This window comes from Grammomys surdaster, unplaced genomic scaffold (assembly GCF_004785775.1).
Source record: "Grammomys surdaster isolate TR1022 unplaced genomic scaffold, NIH_TR_1.0 136, whole genome shotgun sequence".
In the NCBI taxonomy this organism is placed as follows: domain Eukaryota; kingdom Metazoa; phylum Chordata; class Mammalia; order Rodentia; family Muridae; genus Grammomys; species Grammomys surdaster.
This window is the reverse complement of record NW_021604594.1, coordinates 15,044,436-15,066,628: the sequence shown is the minus strand read 5'-3', so window position 1 is coordinate 15,066,628 and position 22,193 is coordinate 15,044,436. Positions and strand designations below refer to the sequence as shown.

Sequence of the window (22,193 nt, the reverse complement as noted above, 5' to 3'; positions counted from 1 at the left end):
TTCTCCACCGAAGGGTTATATATATATATCCTCAACACATCACTGTGTATGCTGTGTAAATGTTCTTTTCATGCAGACATACTAAATCTAGAATTTAGTTTTCCATTTTTGTACGTGGTCTTCTGTGGATTAGCATCAATCCAGAAATGTCAAAGTTCATTGCCAATGTCTTCTCTTGAGTCAGTTATCATTACCTGAGTTTCATCAGCTCCAGGGGGGGCTGCCTTTGGCTCGGGAACTATCTCAGAAGGATCTATGGGCCTTCCATAATTCTGGTTTTCCACATTTTCTGGTGCAGTCACTTGTGAGCATATTGACGGCCCCTAGGCAGTTTGAAAGAACAAATGAATACATGAATAAGTAGATCTGGATTCTGTTTGCCACCTTGTCCCCCGCAGACATGGACAGGTACCTTTTCTATCTGATAAGTGACACTGGCAACTGTAAACTAAATACCACCTCCCCCAATTAAGAGCAGCAACCATCAGGTCACCTAAAATTTCAACTTCGGCAATTGAACACCCGTCACTGTCACGCCCCCATTTAATATAACTCTTGCTGAATTCTCTACTCCCTTCATTCCCACCACTGACCATAATTTGGGATAAAAGGTGCTCTAGTTGCATACTGGCAACCAAGTGCTAACTAAGTAACAACACTAAGTAACAGTAACTAAGTAACAGTAACTAAGTAACAGTGGAACAGTCACACCAAAGCAGTGGACAGAAGCCTCTTTGAATATTAAGAAACAAATGAGTGTGGTCAGGTGTGGTAGCATACACCACTAATTCCAGCAGAGGCAAAAGCAGAGTCAGAGGCAAACAAATATCTGGAGGTTTGCAGCCAACCTGGGCTACATGGTGAGAAAATGTCTCCAAAGATAAATAGATAAATAGCAAAAAGAATAAAATGAGAAAACTTGAGGATTGCCTAAAAGTGGATAAATTTTAATGGCCTTAATACTTTTCTATTTTTGTAAAATTCACATAATTGCTTGGCTATTCCTTGGTTTAAGGAATATCACCCTGAAAACATACGTGTGTGTGTGTGTGTGTGTGTGTGTGTGTGTGTATCACAGAAGGCAGTATGCTCCTCATATTTTACATTCACCATTTTGTTTCTTTTTAAGCTTACGTTGCATTTGTGTGCATAGCCGCATTCTATTTCATGTGAAAAATACCAGATGAGACGTCATTTGTATCCCATGATGCATTATCAAAGAGCAGGCGAAATTCAAGATTCAAATCTTTTTGCTCTTAAGAGAAAGCTCGTTTTGAAAGAAACATTTCTATCACCTCATATTAAAATATACTATGCATTGAATCCAAAATCACTAGCAAACACTGACAGCTATTTGCTGTAGCTACATAGACAAAGGAGGAACAGGCCAAAAACTGATAGATCTGGAAGCAGCACTGGGCCATTAGTCCAGGCTAATGGAAAGCATCTACCTCTACTCCCAGCTTCTCTCAAAGGTACAGAGTAATAAGCCTTCTGAGAAAATCTTAATTTCAGACCTCTATACTCTTGAGAACAGGTCATCCCTCTCACTTTAGTCCTCTCAGATAGCGCCCTCATGATACCATCACTCATTCATTCATTTCTGACGTAGTTCCCTGTTTCTGTCATAGGGCCCTATGTTTCTAGGATCTTTAACAAACTCATACCCCTTGCTCTGACACAGGTGACTCAGAATAACTGAGAACAGTGAACCACCTCCAGCATGGCTGCTAAGCCTCACATCTCTGCCACAGGGCTGTATCCGGGTGCGGCTTTGTGACTGAGCGTGGTGAAGCTGAGATACAGGCTACTGTGATCCCTCCCTTTAGGAAGGCAGGGTAGAGGCCTGTATTCTGCAACACAGAAAGATCCAGCAGCATGGCTGGGTCATGGCTAAAAACAGATCATGGGGCAGACATCTCACCTGCACTGCTGGGGTCACTTTGGAAGTATTGTCCTTGGCTGCATACATTGGGTTTTCAAATATCACAGGCTGCTTGCCTACCTCCATGATGAAGTGTTCATTCTTATGGGAGGAAAGAGAGAGAGGTCACACCCACTGATCTGCTTCAGACAGAAAGGCGTCTCCCTCATACCTGGATGTACACCAGACACTTTCAGAAAGCCACCCAAAAGATGAGGTCTTAGAGGGGGTGAGAGAAAATAGCCTCAGAGACCCATGGCATCTAAGTCATAAACTATTGTTTCAACTAGTAAAAAATGAACTAAGCCATCTGCTCCAGAAAGCAGAAATACTCTGTAGCTGAATTCTCTCTGGCTCTTTAATGTACTTAATGTACTTGGGCTGGAATATTGAAGAAGAAAGTAGGTGGTAGAAGGAAATAGTGGAAAATAAGGCAGCCCTATTCTTGCAGGCAGGGGTGAGGATGGATGACTGGAGGTGGAGACAAAGCACAAAGTGGGTTTCCAGATTACAGAGACCCCCCACGGGGCCAAGGCTGTACTAGACCCGTTACAGAGTGTGCCACCTGATTCTCTTAAGAGGTGGGCAAATCACTGTTCTACACACGGGGCCAGAAAAAGTCAGCTCCTTGCCTATCCGTGAATAGATGGTACATGGTAGAGCCAATTTCCATTAAAGCTAAGTCCTACAGAACACAGACTATATTTGTGTTAGTTTCCCCAAGATCAGCTTTATTCCTTGTAAGAAGAGTTTCTTCCATCAATTAGTATAAATGAAAGCCTTCAGATAATCCCATGGAAGCTGCACTCACCATCGCCATGGATCTGTCAATAATTGTCTCAGGGCCAAAAGGAGACACACCAATGTCCATGTTCACATCAGTCCCTGATCTGAAAGTCACCCCGTTTCCATTTTCAGAGGGTTTGGCAAGGCTGCTTAAGCTGAAATAAGGCAAAGCCATGGGTTGTGTTATTACATTTGTTTGTTTGTTTGTTTTTTAATTTTGTAATGACTCCTTTCCTACTGTGTTGTTTTTTAATTTGTAATGATTACTTTCCTTCCATATTACTGAATCTTCTATGTGCAATTCTCTCCCCGAGTGCACATGAAAGCACAACATTGGAACAAGAACTAGGGGCCACTAGAAGAAAGTCAAGCCAACCCACAACTAGCTCTGCCCTTGCCTGCCCTACATGATAAAATACAGTCTTCAGCACAAGCTTCAGGGGGAAGCTCCATGAAGAAGTTATGATTTACAGTGACTGCTCTCAGTCCTCACAACTGGGGGACATGGTGGCTCATACTTGTGCTCCCATAGCAAGGTGGAGGCCACATGAAAAATAAATCTTACCTCATAAAACAAGCAAAGAAATGAAGACTACCCTGACATCATGGGAATAGGTGAGCTATCATTCTTCTAAAAAAATCTATCGTACACAGAATTATTAAAAGCCTCCTAATGAAACTGACCTTGGCAGCTTGGGCAGAGTGGGTAAAAGGGAGCCAGTTTTCCTGTAGTGAAAGAATCCAACGAGTACCAGAGCCCCAACAATGATAATCATCACAAATGTCAACAGAATAGCCATTGCTGCAGGGGAAAGAAGCAGAAAGCCAACATCAGCACCTTGACAAGGAAGGAAGGGCTAGAGGAGCTCACCACTGGGCCTTCAAAGACTGGGTTAAAAGGAAGATGGGGGACTGTGACTGGTGCAGGTCACCATATTCCTGACACTTACTCGTCCCTGGAGGGATGCCTCGAGAGAGCCCAACCTCACAGTAGTCTCCACTGTAGCCGCTAGAACATCTGGAATCAGAAGGAGACTCGGTTACTATCGGCGGCTAGACTGATATGTATGCATGAAGGCAGAGAGAGCCCTGATCCAGTGATTCATGAGGAGCAAGCCATGCAGCCCTCTCCACATCTGTTTATTCTGCCAACCTAAGAACCTAAGAAAGCCACTAGCGGTGGACTAGCACCTAGAAGGTCAGTCTCATGAAATAAGCCTACTGGCTCCTCTGCTCCATGCACTTCTTCCTTAGAGAGGGAATATAGGCACGGTGGCAGTGTTCTGTCCTCCAGTCCTCCAAATGCTTTCAAGGAGGAAGAGATGAGTCATCTTGCTCTGCAATGTCGGTTTCCCTCAGGCTTCTTCACTCCAGACTCGTCTGCTTGTCATGATCCTTGTGTTAGAACATCTCTCCTGTCAGTTGTTTTCCCATATCCTAAGCCATCTTCCCAGATGAGGTGGGAGGTGGCATGTGAAGACATACTGCTGTCTTCTCTCTAACTCCTCACTCTTTGACATGACTGCGGCATTCCCAAGAGTTGTTAAAAATGCGGTATCCATGAGAATGCATTTGAACCAGATCTTCAGGTAAGGTTTACGCCAGGTTTATGCCAGTTATGATCTGGGAAGCAATGTTTCACCTCCTGCAGACTCCCCCAGAGGAGGAAAAGCTGGTTAGATGGGAAATGGTGAATTGGGCAAGCCTCTAGTACTTGCTTTCCCAGCTATATTAAGATCTCAGATTCCCCTTAAAGGGTCAAGATCTACAGCTGGGACTGAGAGTCAGACTTACTTGCACTTGGGGATGTCATTCTCATCAAAATAGCAACTTCCTCCATACATGCACCTGCATGGGAGAGGCATGGTGACGGGAAGTTCACTGGCTGCAGAAAGGAAAAGCCATGCATGGGTTAGTTCAGCCACACCGCACAGGAGAGCAATGCACCATGCAAAACCTGCCCAGGGCTTGGGGGATGGGGAGGGTCAGACCAGCTGACTCTGATAGGGTGGGCCCTACTCCCTAAAGCAAATGAACTTCCTAAACAGTGATAAGATTTTGGGGAATTATATAAGCTTGCAGAGAAAACATTTATAGCATTTTCCTCCTCTAAACAATGAGGGGATGCTGAATCCAGAGCATACATTACGTCAGCTGAAACTCTCCAGATTCTCTCCTAGGAACTATTAAACCCAAGAGGGTTTTTGTTTGTTTGTTTGTTTGTTTGTTTGTTTCCTACATAGGTTGAAACTGCAACCCAAGACTCCGGAGTATAATCGTGGGAGAAGGCAAGAGGCAGACACACAGACACAGATAGACGCAAAAGCATCTGAGGGACAGCTAGTGAGAGATATCCTTCCTTTATAAGGACCACTCCTCTGGATTACTGCTCCTCACTCAGTCCTAGCATACTCCCTGGATGAGCATTTATCACATGTGTATTTTATTTGAGGAGTTTGTCTACTCCCTGGGCTCTATAGGTCGCTTCTCAATGTTCTCTTTATCAGAGAGGCTAGCCAAGACCACCGTGCCATCCTCCTGTCTCGCACTGTCCTATTGCATTTTTTGTCCATTATATTTAAGCCACCTGTGCTGTTACATGCTCATAGGTTTCTCAGTGTATTGTATAACTAGCAAGTAAGCTCAAAGAGTGGACAGTCAATAAACACCGCTGAACTAACTGATAAGTTAATTAACAATAGATCACATCAAGGCCCAACTGTTACCATCAGTGAGCTTACTTTGGATAAAGTTCTTTTAAATGAGAATCTTATATAGTGTTTGTGTTTGCCCACATGTATGTCTGTGCACCAGAGAAGTGCCGTATCCTCCTACAACAGAGTGTAGTAGCCTCAGAAGCCAGAAATTGTCAGATTCCCCTTGGACTGGAGTCACAGGTGGTTTTGAGTCACTGTGTGGGGGCTGGGAACAAGCAGCCAGTGCTCTTAACCACTAAGCCATCTCTCCAGCCTGAGAACAAAAATACCAAAATCTTGTCAACGGTTCCCCAGGCACACATGGGGTAGAGATAAGAAAAGCAGTATTTCTACCCTGAGCACGTTCTCCAATTGAGATGAATCCTTGCTTAATTGCTTGCTCTCCCAGTGATAGGAATTAGTCCTGCCTCTTCATTTCCCCACCAGCTTAGACTTTAGGAAGCCTCCCCCAACCAGGATGTTAGCCAGGGGCAGTTGTTGTCCCCATGACTTATTAACTGTTTGGAAGAGATACTGAAAAGTGAGTTTTGCAGAGAAGAGCTCATCCAGAGAACTGCATGAGAAACAAACCACTGCTCCCTCATTCTGAACCTCATTTCTCAGCCACATAGCCAGCTTTCAGAACACAGTCCTTTGATGGTTTAAAATTCTGAAACGGGCATGTGAGAAAAACAAGAGTGTCCTCAAGCCCCTCCCCCACTCTATGCAAGCTCCTCCCACCTCAGGAAATAGTTCTCCACCTTGAGTGAATTCTAGAGAAAACGGGAATCTACCATGAGGGGAGGAAAGGAGGAAGAGCCTCATAGAAAACCACTGCACCCAGAGACTCACCCAGCTTTTGGGGTCCCCTCATCCCCTTTTCTAGCTACTCCCAACTTGAATCTGCAAAGGTCACATCATACAGGATATATCATACAGCTCCCGAAGGCCCCAGGCTCCCCAAGCAGTGAGTATTCTCACCTGCATCACACTCGACGGTGCTGCCAGTTACGAAGTTGGTGCCTTGGGGACAGGCACAGGTGTAGCCTCCTGGTCTCAGCAGGCAGAGGTGGCTGCAGACATGCTTGCAAGGATTGGACACTGGAAAAGAGATGAGAACTGAGTTAGGTCCTGACAGGAGACTGGGTACCGCAGCCAAGGCATGTCTACTAACTGATGTGGCAGAGGCCCAGCACTGGCACAGCCCAAGGACCTCTAGGCCACTTGTTACCTGGAGAGCCACACTCACCTACACTACCATCGGTGCCACCCTCCCAAAGTGGCACAGACCTCCCATGTGATTTCTGTGCTATTCAGTCTCCTTTGTTGCCATTCATCTCTGCTGTTGGAAGGTGAGGATCTGTTTGGTTCAGGCGTAATCTTAATATCTATTAGTGCTATGCAATTTTAAATGGCTCAAAAGATCAACGGATCCCAAGTCTTATAACAAGACTTGTCACTGACCAAATCTGGGTGGGTCATGGCATCATCAAGTCTACCCAGAACCCATCCTGGATGAGCTTTCTACAAACCTTCTGGAAAGAATTTTACTGTGGGCTTCAGTTTCTTTGTTTGTAAATAACAAGGTCACTTAACAGATTTGACAGAATGAGCTGGAAGCCACTCAAACTATTACATTGGGATGGAGCCCAACTAGTAACATTTAAAAACTCTTCATGTAATCCCAGAATCATTTGAAATATACTTACAAACGAATTGTGAAGGATCCAAGGGTTAAATTAGATTCCTGTTCCCTGGATCCTTTCTCAGACTAATAATCTATGATCTTTATTTACCACCATCCAAAAGACAATCTTAATTGAGACACAGATATCAGATAATAAGACACTTCACAAAAGTCGCATCCAAAATCTGCCCCAATTGACTATTTTGTCAGCATTCTGAAGTAGAGTTCTTCATATTTTAATGTGATATTAAATCTGCACAAATTCAGATTCTGATTTACAAGTTCAAGTGAAGCCTAAGCATCTGCACTGTAACCAATCTACATCTGATGTCATCTGTGCTCAGTCTGCACAGACTGGTGAACTGCTTTCACATTTCCCTGAATCAGCAGAACGCACAATGACTGAGAACAGCCACAGATAGGACACAGCAAGCCAACATGGTATGCTAGTAAAGAAAGAATCTGGTACCAGATAACTTGGTAAAAGCTAATTTCTTTGTCATTTCAAAAATATCCAGTCTTTTTCTCCTCATAAGACCCACCACCCACCCAGACCCACTCCCCCATCATGACCCTTCATCCACTAACACTATAGCCAGTGCTCCCAAATAAGGTGTCCCGTCCACGAGGAACATCTCTTCCCAAGACTGGATTACCTGACCGATTGTATCTCAGTTGATGGAAGATTCGGACTTGAGTGAGCCAGGGGTTCACCACCAGCACTTTCTCTTTGTTCCCTTTCCCAAATTTATTTTGTCTCCACACTTCTCCCTTTTCCTTAGCTACCCAGTAGAGCTGGTCTTCAAAGATGTCCAGACTGAAGGGCTTCATTGCTACATAGCAATAGTGGAGAGACAAAACAGAGCTAATGAGACACAGTACCCAGCACTACTGTACCTGTCATTTGGCTCAAAGTAATTATCTAGCATATTGGGCAGACCTTCTGAAAGTGTTACATTGAGAGTTCAAGATGAATTAAACTGAGTCAGTATAAATGGTCTGACTTTAAAGCTGCTGATTTTATTCCATTTTTAAAAACAATGTGATGATCTAAGACCCTCCCCATCTCCCAGTTTGAATGTAAGAGCTAGTTAGGAGAAATGTTGTATGTACTGGATTATTAGATTTCTGTTTTAGATTTTGAATAATAAAACAAAATACTCCTTCTACATTTTTCTAGTTGAACGCAAGAACAGGCTAGCACATGGAAAATGAGAACAGGCTAGCACATGGAAAATGAATAAGCCTAGAAGCAGTTATATGTATATTAGTAAGAACACACATGACTTAACATATGGAAGACACAATCTCAGAGAGGCCTAACAGAAACCTTAGTTCTTTCATGATCTGATCCGTAAAAATATAAAACGGACTATTGTGAATTAGTTTGAATTTAATAAAGCAGCTAGGTGCTGATGGAAACAAATCTGAGGGATTACATAAGCTGTCCTAAGACACAGTGGAAATACGTTAGAACATTACTGGTACGTAAATCCTAACTAACTGCTAACCTTCGTTTATGATGAGTCTCCTGTCAGTCCCATCGTATTTTATGCTTTCAATAACATCTTCTTTGGAGTCACTCCAGTAGATTCGATCATCATTCAGATAATCTATGGAAAGACCATTTGGCCAGCCAAGGTTCTCAGACACCAGAACACTGCGATGTTCCCCAGTCATCCAGGCAGACTCAATTTTAGGCTGTTTTCCCTGGTCAGTCCAGAACATAAGCCTGTAAGGGAAAATTTCCTGGTTGAAGCAACTCATCTCATGGAGCTTCCTCACTCTATGGCACCGGAAGCACTACCAACAGTGCAGCCAACCGCTTTCCTGAGTGAGTAATACTGTTTCTATAAAGATGCCTCTCCATTTCCAATATATGTTATACACAAGAAGCATAGTTTGATGCTAAGGTCAAGTCCACATCAGGAGTTAGATCTTCTCAGGGAAGCACATTTTAAGCATCACCGTTGAATGCCTAAGGGCCATGATTTCACATAGGGGAGTAATCAAAGTAATAATAACTCAGAATTTCAAATACAAATACAGGATACCAGTCCTGTCCAAATAAGCAAAGTGCTTGCTAAATATTCAAGTAAATGTCAAAAATCAAGAGGAAAGGACCAAACTAGTTCTCTCTCACAGTGAGGTCAACTACCAATTGCAATATTTTTGTAAGTAAACAACATATGTGTATGAACATGCCTTGTATGCATTTTTCATACATTGGAAATAAAATTTTATCGCCAGTGAAATACAACCAAATTGCCAGCTGAATTCCCATCAGCAAGAAACTTTTGAATGCATCCAAATGAAAGTGCAGAGAAAGGATTCGAGTAAGCAGAGGGATTTTCATACGTATCCCAAAGTGGAATTTCTCCCATAGAAACTGTATACTGACTAAGCATCTCTTCAAATACTTACCCTAGCTTAGGACTCACAGCAATGGCAGCTGGCTGATCCAGTTGGGTGGTGATCAGCCACTTCCGGTACCTTCCATCAAGAGTAGCCACCTCAATCCGTTGGCTCTTAGCATCTGACCAGTAAATATGCCTGAATGGAGAGGAACAGAGTTAAACAACAGGTAGGGCTGGACCAGCCATTTAAAAGGAAATGTGAGCGTGAGAAAATTTAATTTGTAAGTTCTAGCCAGTGCAACAAACACTCAGATGCCTGTAAAATACACAGACGCTGTATCTGTGCTTGCAGAAGACAACAGCAAGTAGATTGGCCGCCCATCTCAATTTTTATGAGTCACATGGTTTCCACAGGCAGATTAAGGCATGTGGCTTTTCATTCTTGCTGCCTATGAGTCTTGTCCCCCTTGGCAATGAGCCAAAGTATAATCAAGAGGAATTGAGCATCAGTCCCAAAGATGAGTGGAAATAACATTTCAAAATAAAAACTCAGCAAGGCTGGCCTTGCCCTATTTCCATGTCTCAGGCTGCAAGCTCATTCTCTGGCAAGCAGAATGAACTCCTTTGGTGTCTTAGTTCCCTCATCCATCTGCCGAGCCTCAGACAGAGGTAAAACTTCAGATGGGAGGGGTACTACCACTTCCTTGCAGGTGTGTTGACAGCTAGAGGTTTCTGTAACGGGTCTCTAAGGTCCAGCTTCCTGGCAGAAGATGCTGAGGGGGAGTCTTCTGTTAGCCTCCAGGCACACTGGGTACTCAATTAACTTCTTTGGAGAAGCTCAAGTCTCCCAGGAGAAGATTATTAAAGGGAAAAATGAATTTGTAACTCAGAATTTGTAACTCCCCATGCTCCAGACAGGTAGGGAGGCACGGAGGCTTCCTACTCTTACTTCATTTTCAAGGTCAAGACACTCTCCCAACAGTGTCTGACCAGTGCAAGCCTCTTCCTGGAAAAAGGGGCTATTGGTAACACTTGCATACTGGGCTGCATATTAGGCATCGTTGTAAACAAAATTCTCTGGAGGATTTTAAGCTAGAGATCATCCAAACTATGAGCCAGAAGGTTCTAAACAGTCCAACAGAACAGAGGTAAAGGCTCTATTAACTTTCCAGTTGCTATCAACTAGCTTGGATACTAAAAACTGTGGCTTGTTCTTTTTCCCCAAATAATTACCAGATGAGATGTTTAATCTCAAAGTAATACACTTGAAGAAGAACACTGCTATACTCAAAGTTAATCTTGGAATACAGAGCTCTCACATCTAACGTAGAATCTTGTGGTATACACTGAGTATAGAAAAGGACAATGTCTATATTGCACACAGAGGCAAGCAGGGGTGATCGCTGTGGCCAGAGCAGGCCCATGCAGGGCTGATCTGAGCTAGCTGTTGAGCTCACCACTATAACACATGCACCTGGTGAAGCAGCACTCCTTCATGAAAATGAAATGGGCAAGAGACATGAGTGACGTACTTACCTTCCAACCCAGTCCACGGCTAATCCATCTGGCTGCATTAAATACTTCAGGCCCAGGTCAACTTCACGTATGGGATTGTTGCTACCAGATTCAAAGTCGGGGATGTAGGCACGTTTGATAGCACCGAATTGAGAGCCCTGGGCCAGCACAGTGTAATATACAATACCTAGAGAGGAATACACAGTAAGAGTGGGTCTTGGGTCTAATAGAGCCATCCACTGATCTCTCTACCTCCTCACTTTCATAATGCAATTCATTCCCTTACATCAAACCTCCCTACACGTCATACTTGAACTAAAAAAGCTGAACATATAACTTCCTCTGCTACAAGATACAAAAGGTATTTTATACTTGATCGTAACAAAAAGGCTGAGAAGTTATTCAATGGGTATTTATATAACACACAAAGAGTGTGGCCCACCCAAGATAGAGGCCCACTACCTAGTAGTTCAGGATACTTTTCACTTGTAAGTCTCCTGTGCCCACCCACTAAACACTGAGCTTAATCTGATCACACAAAGATTAAGATTGAAATTCAGAGCACATTGGGCCTACACTTCTTTCCTAAACAGGTATCATTCTTGAAATAAACTTAGAGTTGTAAAGAAAAGTATTGCATTGCATAAATGAATGCGAAAACACTGTAACAAGTTTCACATTGGCATCATTATTAGTGGGTCATAAACATTTCACATGTCATTTACCCCTCCCCCAACCCCCCCAAAAAAAAACCCTTTCAAGTAGATAGGGACAAGATTACTAATACTTTACAGTCTAAAAAAAAAAATGGGGATCTAAAGAACTGTAACGATTGCTTGATGTTATAACTCTAGAAAACAGGACATAAGGACAGAAGACCATGCCCAATGACATGTTCAGGCACTGTTCACTTTTTTCTTCATTCAGCTAAGAACTTTTAGTGTCCACTGCATATATTGTCATAGGAGATATCAGGTCAAGAGCTGGGTATGTAGAGATGAATTAGATTCAGTCTCCAGAGGGTACACAATTAGAAAAGTCATGTGAACAACTAGCTGTAAAAGGCATATAGCATGTGTCTAGAAGCACATATAAAATGCTATTGCCTCATGGTGGGCTTTTGTGGGACTCTGCCAGAATGACACAGTGGTGACGTTGGGTGCTCAGAAATCTGCCACAATGCTACGGTAGAAAGGAAGGGTAGCTGTGTGTGCAAAGGGTAACTGTGTGGGGTTTAAAGTACAAGGAGAGGTAAAGAGAAGTTTTAGTGAGAAATCAAGAAAATCTGACAGAGACCCAAGTCCACAGTAAAAATCCAAGGATGTGCCAGTCATGAGCCTCCACTTGGATACAGGCAGCAAAACTCCACTCGATATGACATGGAAATCCTCACAAATTCACCATCTAAGAATCAAGAAAATCAATGCAATGACCAGTGTGCGAGTCTCATACTCACTGAGGCCTATGCCCTCGGGATCCCAGTCATAGTCAATCGTTTGGATATGCTCCTCCTCTTCCAGATACTCTGAGAACTTCTCAGAGGAGATATTGTACTTCCGGATTCGGACATTCTCAGGCAGGAGCAAGAGAGGAGGACTTCCTGTAAACAAACAAAGAGCTGCTTTATGCCACTGGAATGTGTAAGAAGTAAAGTAGGTATCAAATGCACTATAGCTATTTCCCTTGCAGGCAGGGATGAGAGGAAGAGGGAGAGGGAGGAGTTACTTTTAGAGGAATCTGACCCTCACAGCTGGCTACCCTTGGAGTCAAAATCCAGAGATGTGAGCATCAGTTTTTGTTTTTAAACTAATTTATATATTTGTTTATTTACTTGCTCCCAGTGGCAGTTTAGACAAAACTACTACAAAGAACACTCATTTTAACCACAAGTCTTTTCCTCATCCACTGAAAAGAATGTAGATATGGAGCTCACAGAAGAAATACAGTTTTCAAGGACCTGCTGGGAACATCCCAGAAAGTTAGCTATCTGCCCTGGCTCTTGACTGACAGCTTTTGTGATTGTCTTAACAGATAATCACCGCAACAGCCCAATTTAACTGTTAGCTAATGAGAAGCAAGCGAGCTTGTTCTTGAATTTTTAAGTTTTTTTTTCTTTAACTTAAAGTAGCTCTTTCAACAGTGACTCATCCCAAAATACTTCTCTAGAATTTTAAAATTTTAATTTACTTGCAAAATGTCAATCAAATGGAATTTAAGTGACTTTTAAAAGTTCATTTCATATATTTCCTCAGACTTGACATTATGTTTTATATGAATATTCTAATTTATTTCAGCTATCCCTTAGTTAAAAGATTTGAACGTTTTGAACATTTTTTCTTTTTTTAATTTGCTTATTGCGGGACCAGCTGTTCAAATGACTTCTGTTCACTTGAAAGCTGTTTGGAGGCTAAAACACCTAGGTATGCTTGATAAACATGCACCGTAAACACACAGCTTATGCTATGTGTTCGGTAGACTCTTTGGACACTTTAACTCACTATGTTCTCGAACCAATTTCAAGTCTAGAACCAATTTAAAATCCTAAATAAGGCCATAAATTCCTTTACTAGGAAGCAGTGATTTAGAGCAGATCTCTGCAATTTGGAACATAATGCTTCTGACTGTAGGCTTTCTCTTGTCATTTCTATCTACTATTTACTCTGTTTTTTACTTAGCTGAGTTCTTAGCTGTTTTTACTTAGCTGAGTTCAGTTCATAAACAATAACAACAATAACAACAACAACAACAAAAACCCACTCCTGGATTTGCCCCAGTTGTATGTGTTTGGGCTTGCATTACATCATGGGACGTCACATCTTGGGTCCCATTGCCCTGAGAGCTAAGACCTCATCAATTTGTTATATCCTGCTATAAGCTGTTGTTTGTGTCTCCTAACATCTGTCCCCTTTTAGAAGTTTTTGTCCAGGTATACAAGTGGCTAAATTAAAAATAACTGATACCTGGCTTTCAATTTTATATATTTGTTAGGGGGACTATAGTTTTAAGCTAGCAGAAGAGGAGAAGGAAGAATAGGTATTAAGAAAGAAGTCGCTGAGACTATGAAATGTGGAAATTAATTTCCTGGCATGTCAGTATTGATGTCCCCCAGAGGTGACTTGTTCCAAACATGTACCCATCATACCATCAGCTGCACACCGTTCTCCATAATGGGTACTCATAGACTTGAAGCCATCGACGCAGAAACATTCATAGCTTCCTTTGCTGTTTCGACAGCTCTGGGGGCAGATGCCAAACTCCTCACATTCATTGATGTCTGCAGAAAATAAAAATGCAACGCATATTCTGTCCCATTCAGAATTAGAATTCCCAAGCAATGAGATCCAAGAAGAGTGCACATGAGACCAAAATATGTTGAAGACATTCCACAATAAAAAGAAAACTTCAATGGACTACTACTGAACCTAAAGCCCCTAAGCTGGTCAACAATAGACAGAGGGTTATTTTAAGTAAAGCTGCATGACTTCATGTACTAGTGAGCCAAATCTTTCCTTGCTAAAAACATCTGTATGGTTGATATTTGGCCTTTTCTCCCTTCTGATAACTAAACAGCTTCTAGAAGAGTCACTGAGTTGGTGTAACAACTGATCTACTTTAGTAAACAAAAACAATTCTTTAAATCATCTCTGAAGGGTTGGAGCTATAGCTTCGTGGTAGATTGCTTTTCTAGTATACATGATGCCCTAGGCTCAGTACTACTAAGAATTTATTAGACATATGAATTAGACACAATAATACACACGGCAAAAGATACCTAAAGTCACAGTCATCTCTCGCCTTGATAAGCTACCTGAGTTCATGCCAAAGAACTTATTTATTATACCTTGCCTAAGTAGGTATGTAATAAATACATGGGTTTTGACTTATGATGAAGACATTGAGCCTTTTGATTTCTGGTGGTTTTATTTTACAGACTAGTACATAAGCAGTCATTACCACCAAAACTTCCATTATTGACACTGTGTACCAGAGTGATAGCACCAGGAGGTCAACCCTCTAAGGAAATGACACAGTGGCTTAATTAAAAGGCAATAGGTGAAGAACTTAAAAAATGTAAAATTCTCTAAATAACAATAGAGGGGAAAATGTTCTACCTTGACAGGAATTTTTGTCCAAAGTACTAGTTTTGAACCCAGGTCTGCAGGAGCAGATAAATCCTCCATTGCTTAACTGGGTGCAGTTCTGTTCACATATGTTTTCAGCACATGTTCTGTTATCTCCTAGATCTGGAAAACAAAATCTCAGCATTATAAGTGAAGGATACAAGCCAGGTCAGCCACAAGCACACAGACACATGACCAACTGCACAGCACCTTCAGATGACCCTTTCCCAGAAGCCCTGAAATTAGGGGGATCTTTGTTCTGTTAAAGGCCTGGATGTTATCTACACAAATGCAAAGGCCCTTGAGGCTATTTCCCACCATATACATCACTGCCAGGCTCAACCTCAGAGTATCCAACACCAGAGTCAGAAATTATGAAACCAGAGATTCCACATTGCATATTCTTGCCCATTCATCTTATGCATTTAGGTAGACGGATAGCACATGTATTTATACACACACACACACACACACACACACACACACAGAGAGAGAGAGAGACAGAGACAGAGAAAGAGACAGACAGAGAGAGACAGAGAGACAGAGAGAGACATAGACAGAGAGACAGAGAGACAAAGACAGAGACAGAGAGACAGAGAGAGCTACAGGTTAGAAAAAAATTACAATTTTATAAGATTATAATTTTGCCAAGTATTAACTGGCAAAATTAGTTAATTTAAAGGGTGTTTATCAAGGTGTAGTAATATGCAGTCATATTATGCTCTTTACATACACAAAACACGTATAACAAAGACTGAATCTGAAGTCTCAACAGCTACACATTCCTTAACAAGTTTGTTCATGTTTCCTTTACTATTTTTTGATACAGTTTAGTGTTTGTGTCTTTCTAGGAATTTGTCTAGTTCATATATAAAGCCTTAAATTAGTATATATAACAGAAATTTTATAATGTATATGTATCTTAAACTACTTTAACAATACCCCTGCTTGGCTGCCATTGTAGCTTAGTGATTGAGAATTTATCTATCAGCATACAGAAAACCCTGAGCTCCATTACCAGTAACAGAAAATAATCAATAAAAATAATATATTCATTTCTTTATTGTTACTGAATTAATGACTTTCTCCTAGGGAGGATAAAAGTATGCACTAAGATTTGTGTTTAAGGATTATAGCACTGATAGGTTTTTAAAAAGAACATAATTATATTTTCAATGGTAAGGAAGAAATAAAATATAATGTACTACCTTAAATCTCTAAGTTACCACTGATACATCATCAATGATACAGAAAATGATAGCTTATACTATGACACATTATAATTTGTATGATGTACTTCATTTTGAGACATGCTAAAATACAAAAGGAAGCATATATCTCAGAAATGATGAGTTTTGATTATTTATATTATGGGTTATTATGAAGATCCAAGGCTTCAAAAGATACTTTGCTATGGGAGATATCTAAAAACAAACGAAAAAAAAAAAAAAAGAATATAACATTGTTTAAAATAGTGTATTAAATGTAGAAATTAACGTATAAAAAAGAGTAAACCTTTCTTGGTTATAAAAGTCAGATAAGTTCTTTTCTTCTTTCTGGTGCTGGAGATTGAACCTTGAGCCTTCAACCTTAGGCCTTTGCACATGCTAAACATGCATGTGCATGCTTACCTCACAAGATAAACATTGAACTATATCCAGCCTCTACTCATTAACATCTCTAGACTTTATTGCCTTTATAATAAAGCAAAAGATGACATGTTGGAGCTTGCTAAACAGCTCTTATCCCTAGTTTTCTGGGGTCTAGAATATCCAGGAAAGATGCCTCACAGCTTGGATTCTGTCCAAATTCTCCTTTTTTCATCCTTGCCTGGTGATCTTGTCCCTGGCAATCTCTCCAAGTCACCCATTCCTGTCATTGTCAGTTTTCTTTCATCCTCTGTCACCTACTCCCAAACTTAGGTCATAAGGAGAAGCTGAAGAAGCTGAGGCTAGATACGGGAGTGGCAACCAGTGTTTGCCTCAGGAGTCAAGCCTGGTCTACCTTTCAAATGAAGAGTGTTTTAGGCACAGGCTTGTAGAAAATATGTAGTCTCCTGGTTCAGATCAAAGGAGACTTCTATTTCTTATGACGTAATGAAGATATTTGTTTATATATTTAGGATAGACTAAAAACATTGAGTTTTAAGAGTAGGAGAATGCCACTCAGTTGACCACTGCCCAAAAATTACAGCCATGAAAACTTAGAAGTCTGAGCTGCCAATAACTTTATATTTCAAAATAAATGAACAATTCCAAGTTTTCTAGTTCTCTTGAGACAGTTTAAGTGTTTTTGGTGTCTCTAGGAATTTTTACATATATTGGCAAGCTTGTTGTAATTCTCTTTCCAATGCCACAGTATCTCTACAATGAACTATTTTCCTAACTCTATCACTGGACTTTGTGATCCTCTCTCAGCTCTAAAGTCCATCTGGAATGCAGAAAGCTCTCCCTTGACTGAATCATTATTCTTCCAAAGTAAGAGACCTTAGCAAGAGCAGAACTATCACAGCATTTGGAATGGAAGATTTCCATACAACTTCTTTCATTTGAAGACCAGGAGTATCTAGCCATCACCTTAATCCACAAAACAGTGGCATTAAGGCTGGGCATGCAGCTTAGTGTCAGAGCAGTTGCCTAGCAACCAGCTTCTACAAACATAAGCATATGGCTCTCTGTTTATAAGACAGTCTCTCTAGCTTCCAGTTTATATTAAAAAAATGGGAATAGAAATATCACAGAAATAGCAAGTTACTCTTACCCTTCCTGTTACAGAAATTTTATCTGCAGCCTGACTTCAGTTTATTTTATTTTTTTATAATTGAATGATGCTGGGAAAATGTGCATGTCTTCCCATGACTGAAAATGTAGTGACTGAGCTGGGTTTGGGTGCTCTGAGCACACTCATGCTCAGGGGATGCATGTGTCACGTGCATGTGATGTATAAGCAATGATTTCGCTCGGTGTTCCAAAGCATCATCTTAATTTTTTAAAAATCACATCTTGACTACAACAATGATACAGAATGTAAAGGAAGGAAGAGATGGGGACGTAGTGAGGGAACCAGAGAAACAGGACAAATGGGCCTGGGGACCCAAGCAATGGCATTATAAAGAATTCTACACCTAGTTGAGCATGCCTTTAATCCCAGCACATGGGAAGAAGATGGGTGGATCTCTATGAGTTCAAAGGCACTATGGTCTACATAGTGAGTTCCAGGACAGCCATGGCTACATAGAAGACCATTTTGAAATAAAATGAAAAAGAGGAAGTAAAAGAAAGAAAAAAAAAAAAGAATTGTACACCCATGTCAAATGACAAGCCCATACCTGAATTCCATATCACATCTAAAAAGAAGTTAATGCCATACTGCTTATTTCCTTCAAATAAACCAACTTTCAGTGAAATTTCAACAAGAAAAGCCTCATTTAGCCCAAGTCAAACTTAGAAATTTGCTAGCCTTCTAAAGCTGTTTACATACCAGTCTCTGTGTCAAAATCTGCCACCTGGCTTCCCAAATTCTATCAAAAACTTAAGTCACTTCATTTTGACAAGCACTCCAATCCCTCTGAAAGGGTGAGATTAGTGGCAAGCCAACTTGGTGTGGTCAGTTACTATCAAAATTCTTCTGGATGCTTCGGGGTACGGTGGGGGCAATGCAGGAGGGGATCATGTAATACTCAAGAAGTTGAAAACACATGGTGCTAAATAACATGACCAGTTACAGGCTCTCAGTGTTTAAAGAGCTCCCTCAGAGGCCACTGGGATGGCCTGAGTTCCATATCTGGAGCCTATGGAAAGATGAAAGGAAAGAACCATACCATACTCTGATATACACACACAGAGACACATACACCATGGCATGTGTGGGTACACATACACACAATAGCTGGTTGACTGACTGAAAGAGGTCAGACTGTGTCAAAATCAACACAGCAGCTGCCTGAGGGCACCAGAGGCCACTTTTCTTGCCTGAAGTTCCATAGATGCTTAATTTCTGCTTCTGTCACTCTCTTTGCTCCTCAGCAAGTGACTTAAACTTCTTGAGCATTGGTATGGAGGTAGACAATCCCAGCCACCCAGTGAGGCAGTAACAATTAGATGGTGTGCGTATGAGCTATGAAGGGATGTCAAACCTATGAACTAATATGGCCTCAACAGTTCAAAATAAACCAAATCCATCCCTTGATTATGTTAACCGCTTCCAACCCAAAGTCTTTCTTCTACTTAAAAGAAAGAGCCACACACGATGGTACACACCTATAATCCTAGCACTAGTAGGTAGAGGCAGGAGAATCCTAACTTGTAGGTGATCCTTGACTATACAGTGTTTGAGGCCCATCTGGGCCATTTGAGAGCCTGTCTGGTTATTTTACCATAGTGAAATATAAAACTAAGTGTTCACTTACTGCAACCAGTTTCGTCAGAAAGGTCTCCACAGTCATCCACATTATCACACACATAGTGCTGCGAAATGCAGTTCCCATTGCTACACTTGTATTCAGTGTCTGTGCAAGGTTTGTGCGTTGGTTTTCTACCTGCAATTTAAGAACAAGGTAAAGTCAAAACTTCTCTTCACTGAAACAGAGTGCGTCACTTGTCCATTCACAGATAAATACATGTTTCCGCACTTTCCCCGGGCTCCCTTGTAGCTAGATTGAGATCAAGTGGCCAGTTCTAGCCATTGGGCTGTGGATTGGAAGTGACACATGTCACCCTTGGACTAAAGCAATTCAAAGCCCATGTGTCTTCACACTGTCTCCTATGCTGGGGTTGTAACCTTGGCAGTCAGATATTTCCCGTGGCTAGCTCCCAGACAGATGCTGGGCAAGCTGCACAGTCCTTTATATACACGAGAAAGAACTCTTTGTTATGTTAAGACTCAGAGATTTGTTGGTTGCTGCAAAATTAATTCCTCTGAGTAATACAGAATGATGAGAGAAGTAGGATGTTTCCAAATCAAAAATAAAATATTTGGCATCAGCTCGGCAGTCAGGAGATCAAGGTTATTTCTATACAACAGCAAAGCAGTGGTGGAGAGGGAAGGCAGGGCACGTACTTACGGCACTTGATATTCTAGGGAGAGAGGTTAGAAGAGGGTGTTAGTGTGCCCAGCCTGTCCTCACTCAGTGAAGGTGTTTAAGCGAGAAGGTCAGTGAAGAACTGGTTGTTATATTAATAGAAATATAAGAAAATGAGGGCAAAACTTTTACAGTATGGGACAAGATGACCACATGGGAGCTGCAAGTAGGAAGAATTTGTAGGTTAAAAGGCTCTAGGATGCACAGGCCAAGTGACCCCAAGGTTTCACAAAATGTCCTTTTTTTTCTCCCTAATGGTGGAAGTGGCTGGAAACTGCTACAAAGGTGTGTGAGGAAACAAGAAAGGAGACAGATAAAAGAGCTTTCTCAGAGGAACATCATTCAGTGAGGTTGTATACCTTAGACCTGAGTAGAGGCAAACAGTTCAAATTCCTTTTAGGTTCCTAAGTAAAGTGTATGGCTGAATATGCCAAGACTGTAACTGTTTGTTTCATCATGAACTTTAAGAGTGAATTAAAATATGATTCAGGAAGATTATAACCTGTATGTGATTTTCTATGTGTGATATTTTGACAGTAAGAAGAATGGGTCCAGAACAATGACATCAAATAGACAAGGAAAAGGGCTGGAGAGATGGCTCAGTAGTTAAGAACACTGACTGCTCTTCCAGAGGTCCTGAGTTCAATTCCCAGCAACCACATGGTGACTCACAACCATCTGTAATGGGATCTGATGCCCTCTTCTGGTGTGTCTGAAGAGAGCAACAGTATGGTCACATATAGTAAATAAATGAATAAATAAATAAATAAATAAATAAATAAATAAATAAATCTTTAAAAAAAATAGACCAGGAAAGAAATTCAAGAATCGACATCTTAAAAACAATAATGATTTTAAAGATAATGACTCAGATTAGTGAACGAAAGAAGCTAATTCATAATGCTGCAAATGCTCCTTTCTTGAAAGGAGTCTTGGGTTCCAACCTACTACAAGTGGCATTAGACAGCTGTACGTCTCCTAAGGAGGGCATGGTCCACATAGCACATATGGAGAGGAAAGCAAACAAAGCAATAGGGCTAAAGAGGAAGGCCAGAGTCTAGGAAGCACAAGAGGAATAGATGCTCCTCACAGAGAGGCATCCCGATCTACCCAAATCCCTTCTGATCCAAGCGGGGCCTTCACAATATCCGCATAGGCTGAATATAGACCATTTACTATCTGGTATCTCCAGGCCTTAGGGAGTGCAGAGGTGCTGTTAACTATTGACTCCAGTAAAACTCAGATTTTTCTCATGTTGGTGTGTCAGCCTAGGCCAGTGGTATTTCAGAACTGTTACTGGCAATTGCAAAGAGTCTAATTCATTTACTCCAAGTAGAATGAAATAAAATTTCTATTGGGGACAGGAAACACAATTAAAACTGGCTACTTGTTCCCATTTGCTCACTGGTTTCTTTCTAAGCAAGCTAAATTTGCAAATGACCGATCAACTCTCTCAATAGAGCAACTTTTAAACAAAAGCGCAACTATTTCTGATACTTCGATGTGAAATACAGCCAGTTTCAAGTTTCTCACTTAAACTCATCTGCTAAGGATGGAGAGGTGGATCAGTGAGTAGGAGCACTGGATGCTCTTCCTGAGACCATGAATTCAATTCTCAGCACCCACAAAGCAGCTCACAACTATAACTCTAGTTCTAGGTGATTTGACAGCCTCTTCTAATCTTGTGTTGGGCACCAGGTATGAATGAGATGCAGACATATATTCAGGCAAGATTCCCAAACACATAAAGTAGTAAAATACTAACTACTTTTTAGAGATAATACTTTATTTTTCTCCTCTGCAAAAATGGATTTTCATATCCAGAAAGGATACCAGGTTAGCTATGTTAACATGGTGGCACCTTATTTAACTTACTTTTCAACTAAGCATGAGAAGAAACATACATTCACATGCCAGATTAGCAACCAGCAACTGAAGGTTGTGGAGTCCTCGTCTTTGACAACAAATAACCATTTACTTTGTGGAGCATGACTCAACCAGTACTTAGTCTTTTCTCTCATTTTTCT

At 41.2% G+C, this 22,193-nt stretch overlaps 1 protein-coding gene across 1 annotated transcript in view; it reads right to left on the bottom strand.

The window, feature by feature from the left end:
- Lrp2 (LDL receptor related protein 2) overlaps positions 1-22,193 on the bottom strand; it is a 160,544-nt gene that overhangs the window by 2,523 nt on the left and 135,828 nt on the right. The window contains exons 63-77 of the mRNA XM_028762987.1: positions 19,495-19,623; positions 15,078-15,209; positions 14,108-14,239; positions 12,422-12,565; positions 10,987-11,152; positions 9,518-9,646; positions 8,605-8,825; positions 7,750-7,926; positions 6,388-6,507; positions 4,505-4,595; positions 3,661-3,728; positions 3,395-3,512; positions 2,736-2,865; positions 1,925-2,026; positions 195-323 (exon numbers count right to left, since the gene is read on the bottom strand). Of these exons, the coding sequence (XP_028618820.1) occupies positions 195-323; positions 1,925-2,026; positions 2,736-2,865; positions 3,395-3,512; positions 3,661-3,728; positions 4,505-4,595; positions 6,388-6,507; positions 7,750-7,926; positions 8,605-8,825; positions 9,518-9,646; positions 10,987-11,152; positions 12,422-12,565; positions 14,108-14,239; positions 15,078-15,209; positions 19,495-19,623 (1,988 nt within the window). The remainder of the gene's footprint in view (positions 1-194; positions 324-1,924; positions 2,027-2,735; positions 2,866-3,394; positions 3,513-3,660; positions 3,729-4,504; positions 4,596-6,387; positions 6,508-7,749; positions 7,927-8,604; positions 8,826-9,517; positions 9,647-10,986; positions 11,153-12,421; positions 12,566-14,107; positions 14,240-15,077; positions 15,210-19,494; positions 19,624-22,193) is intronic.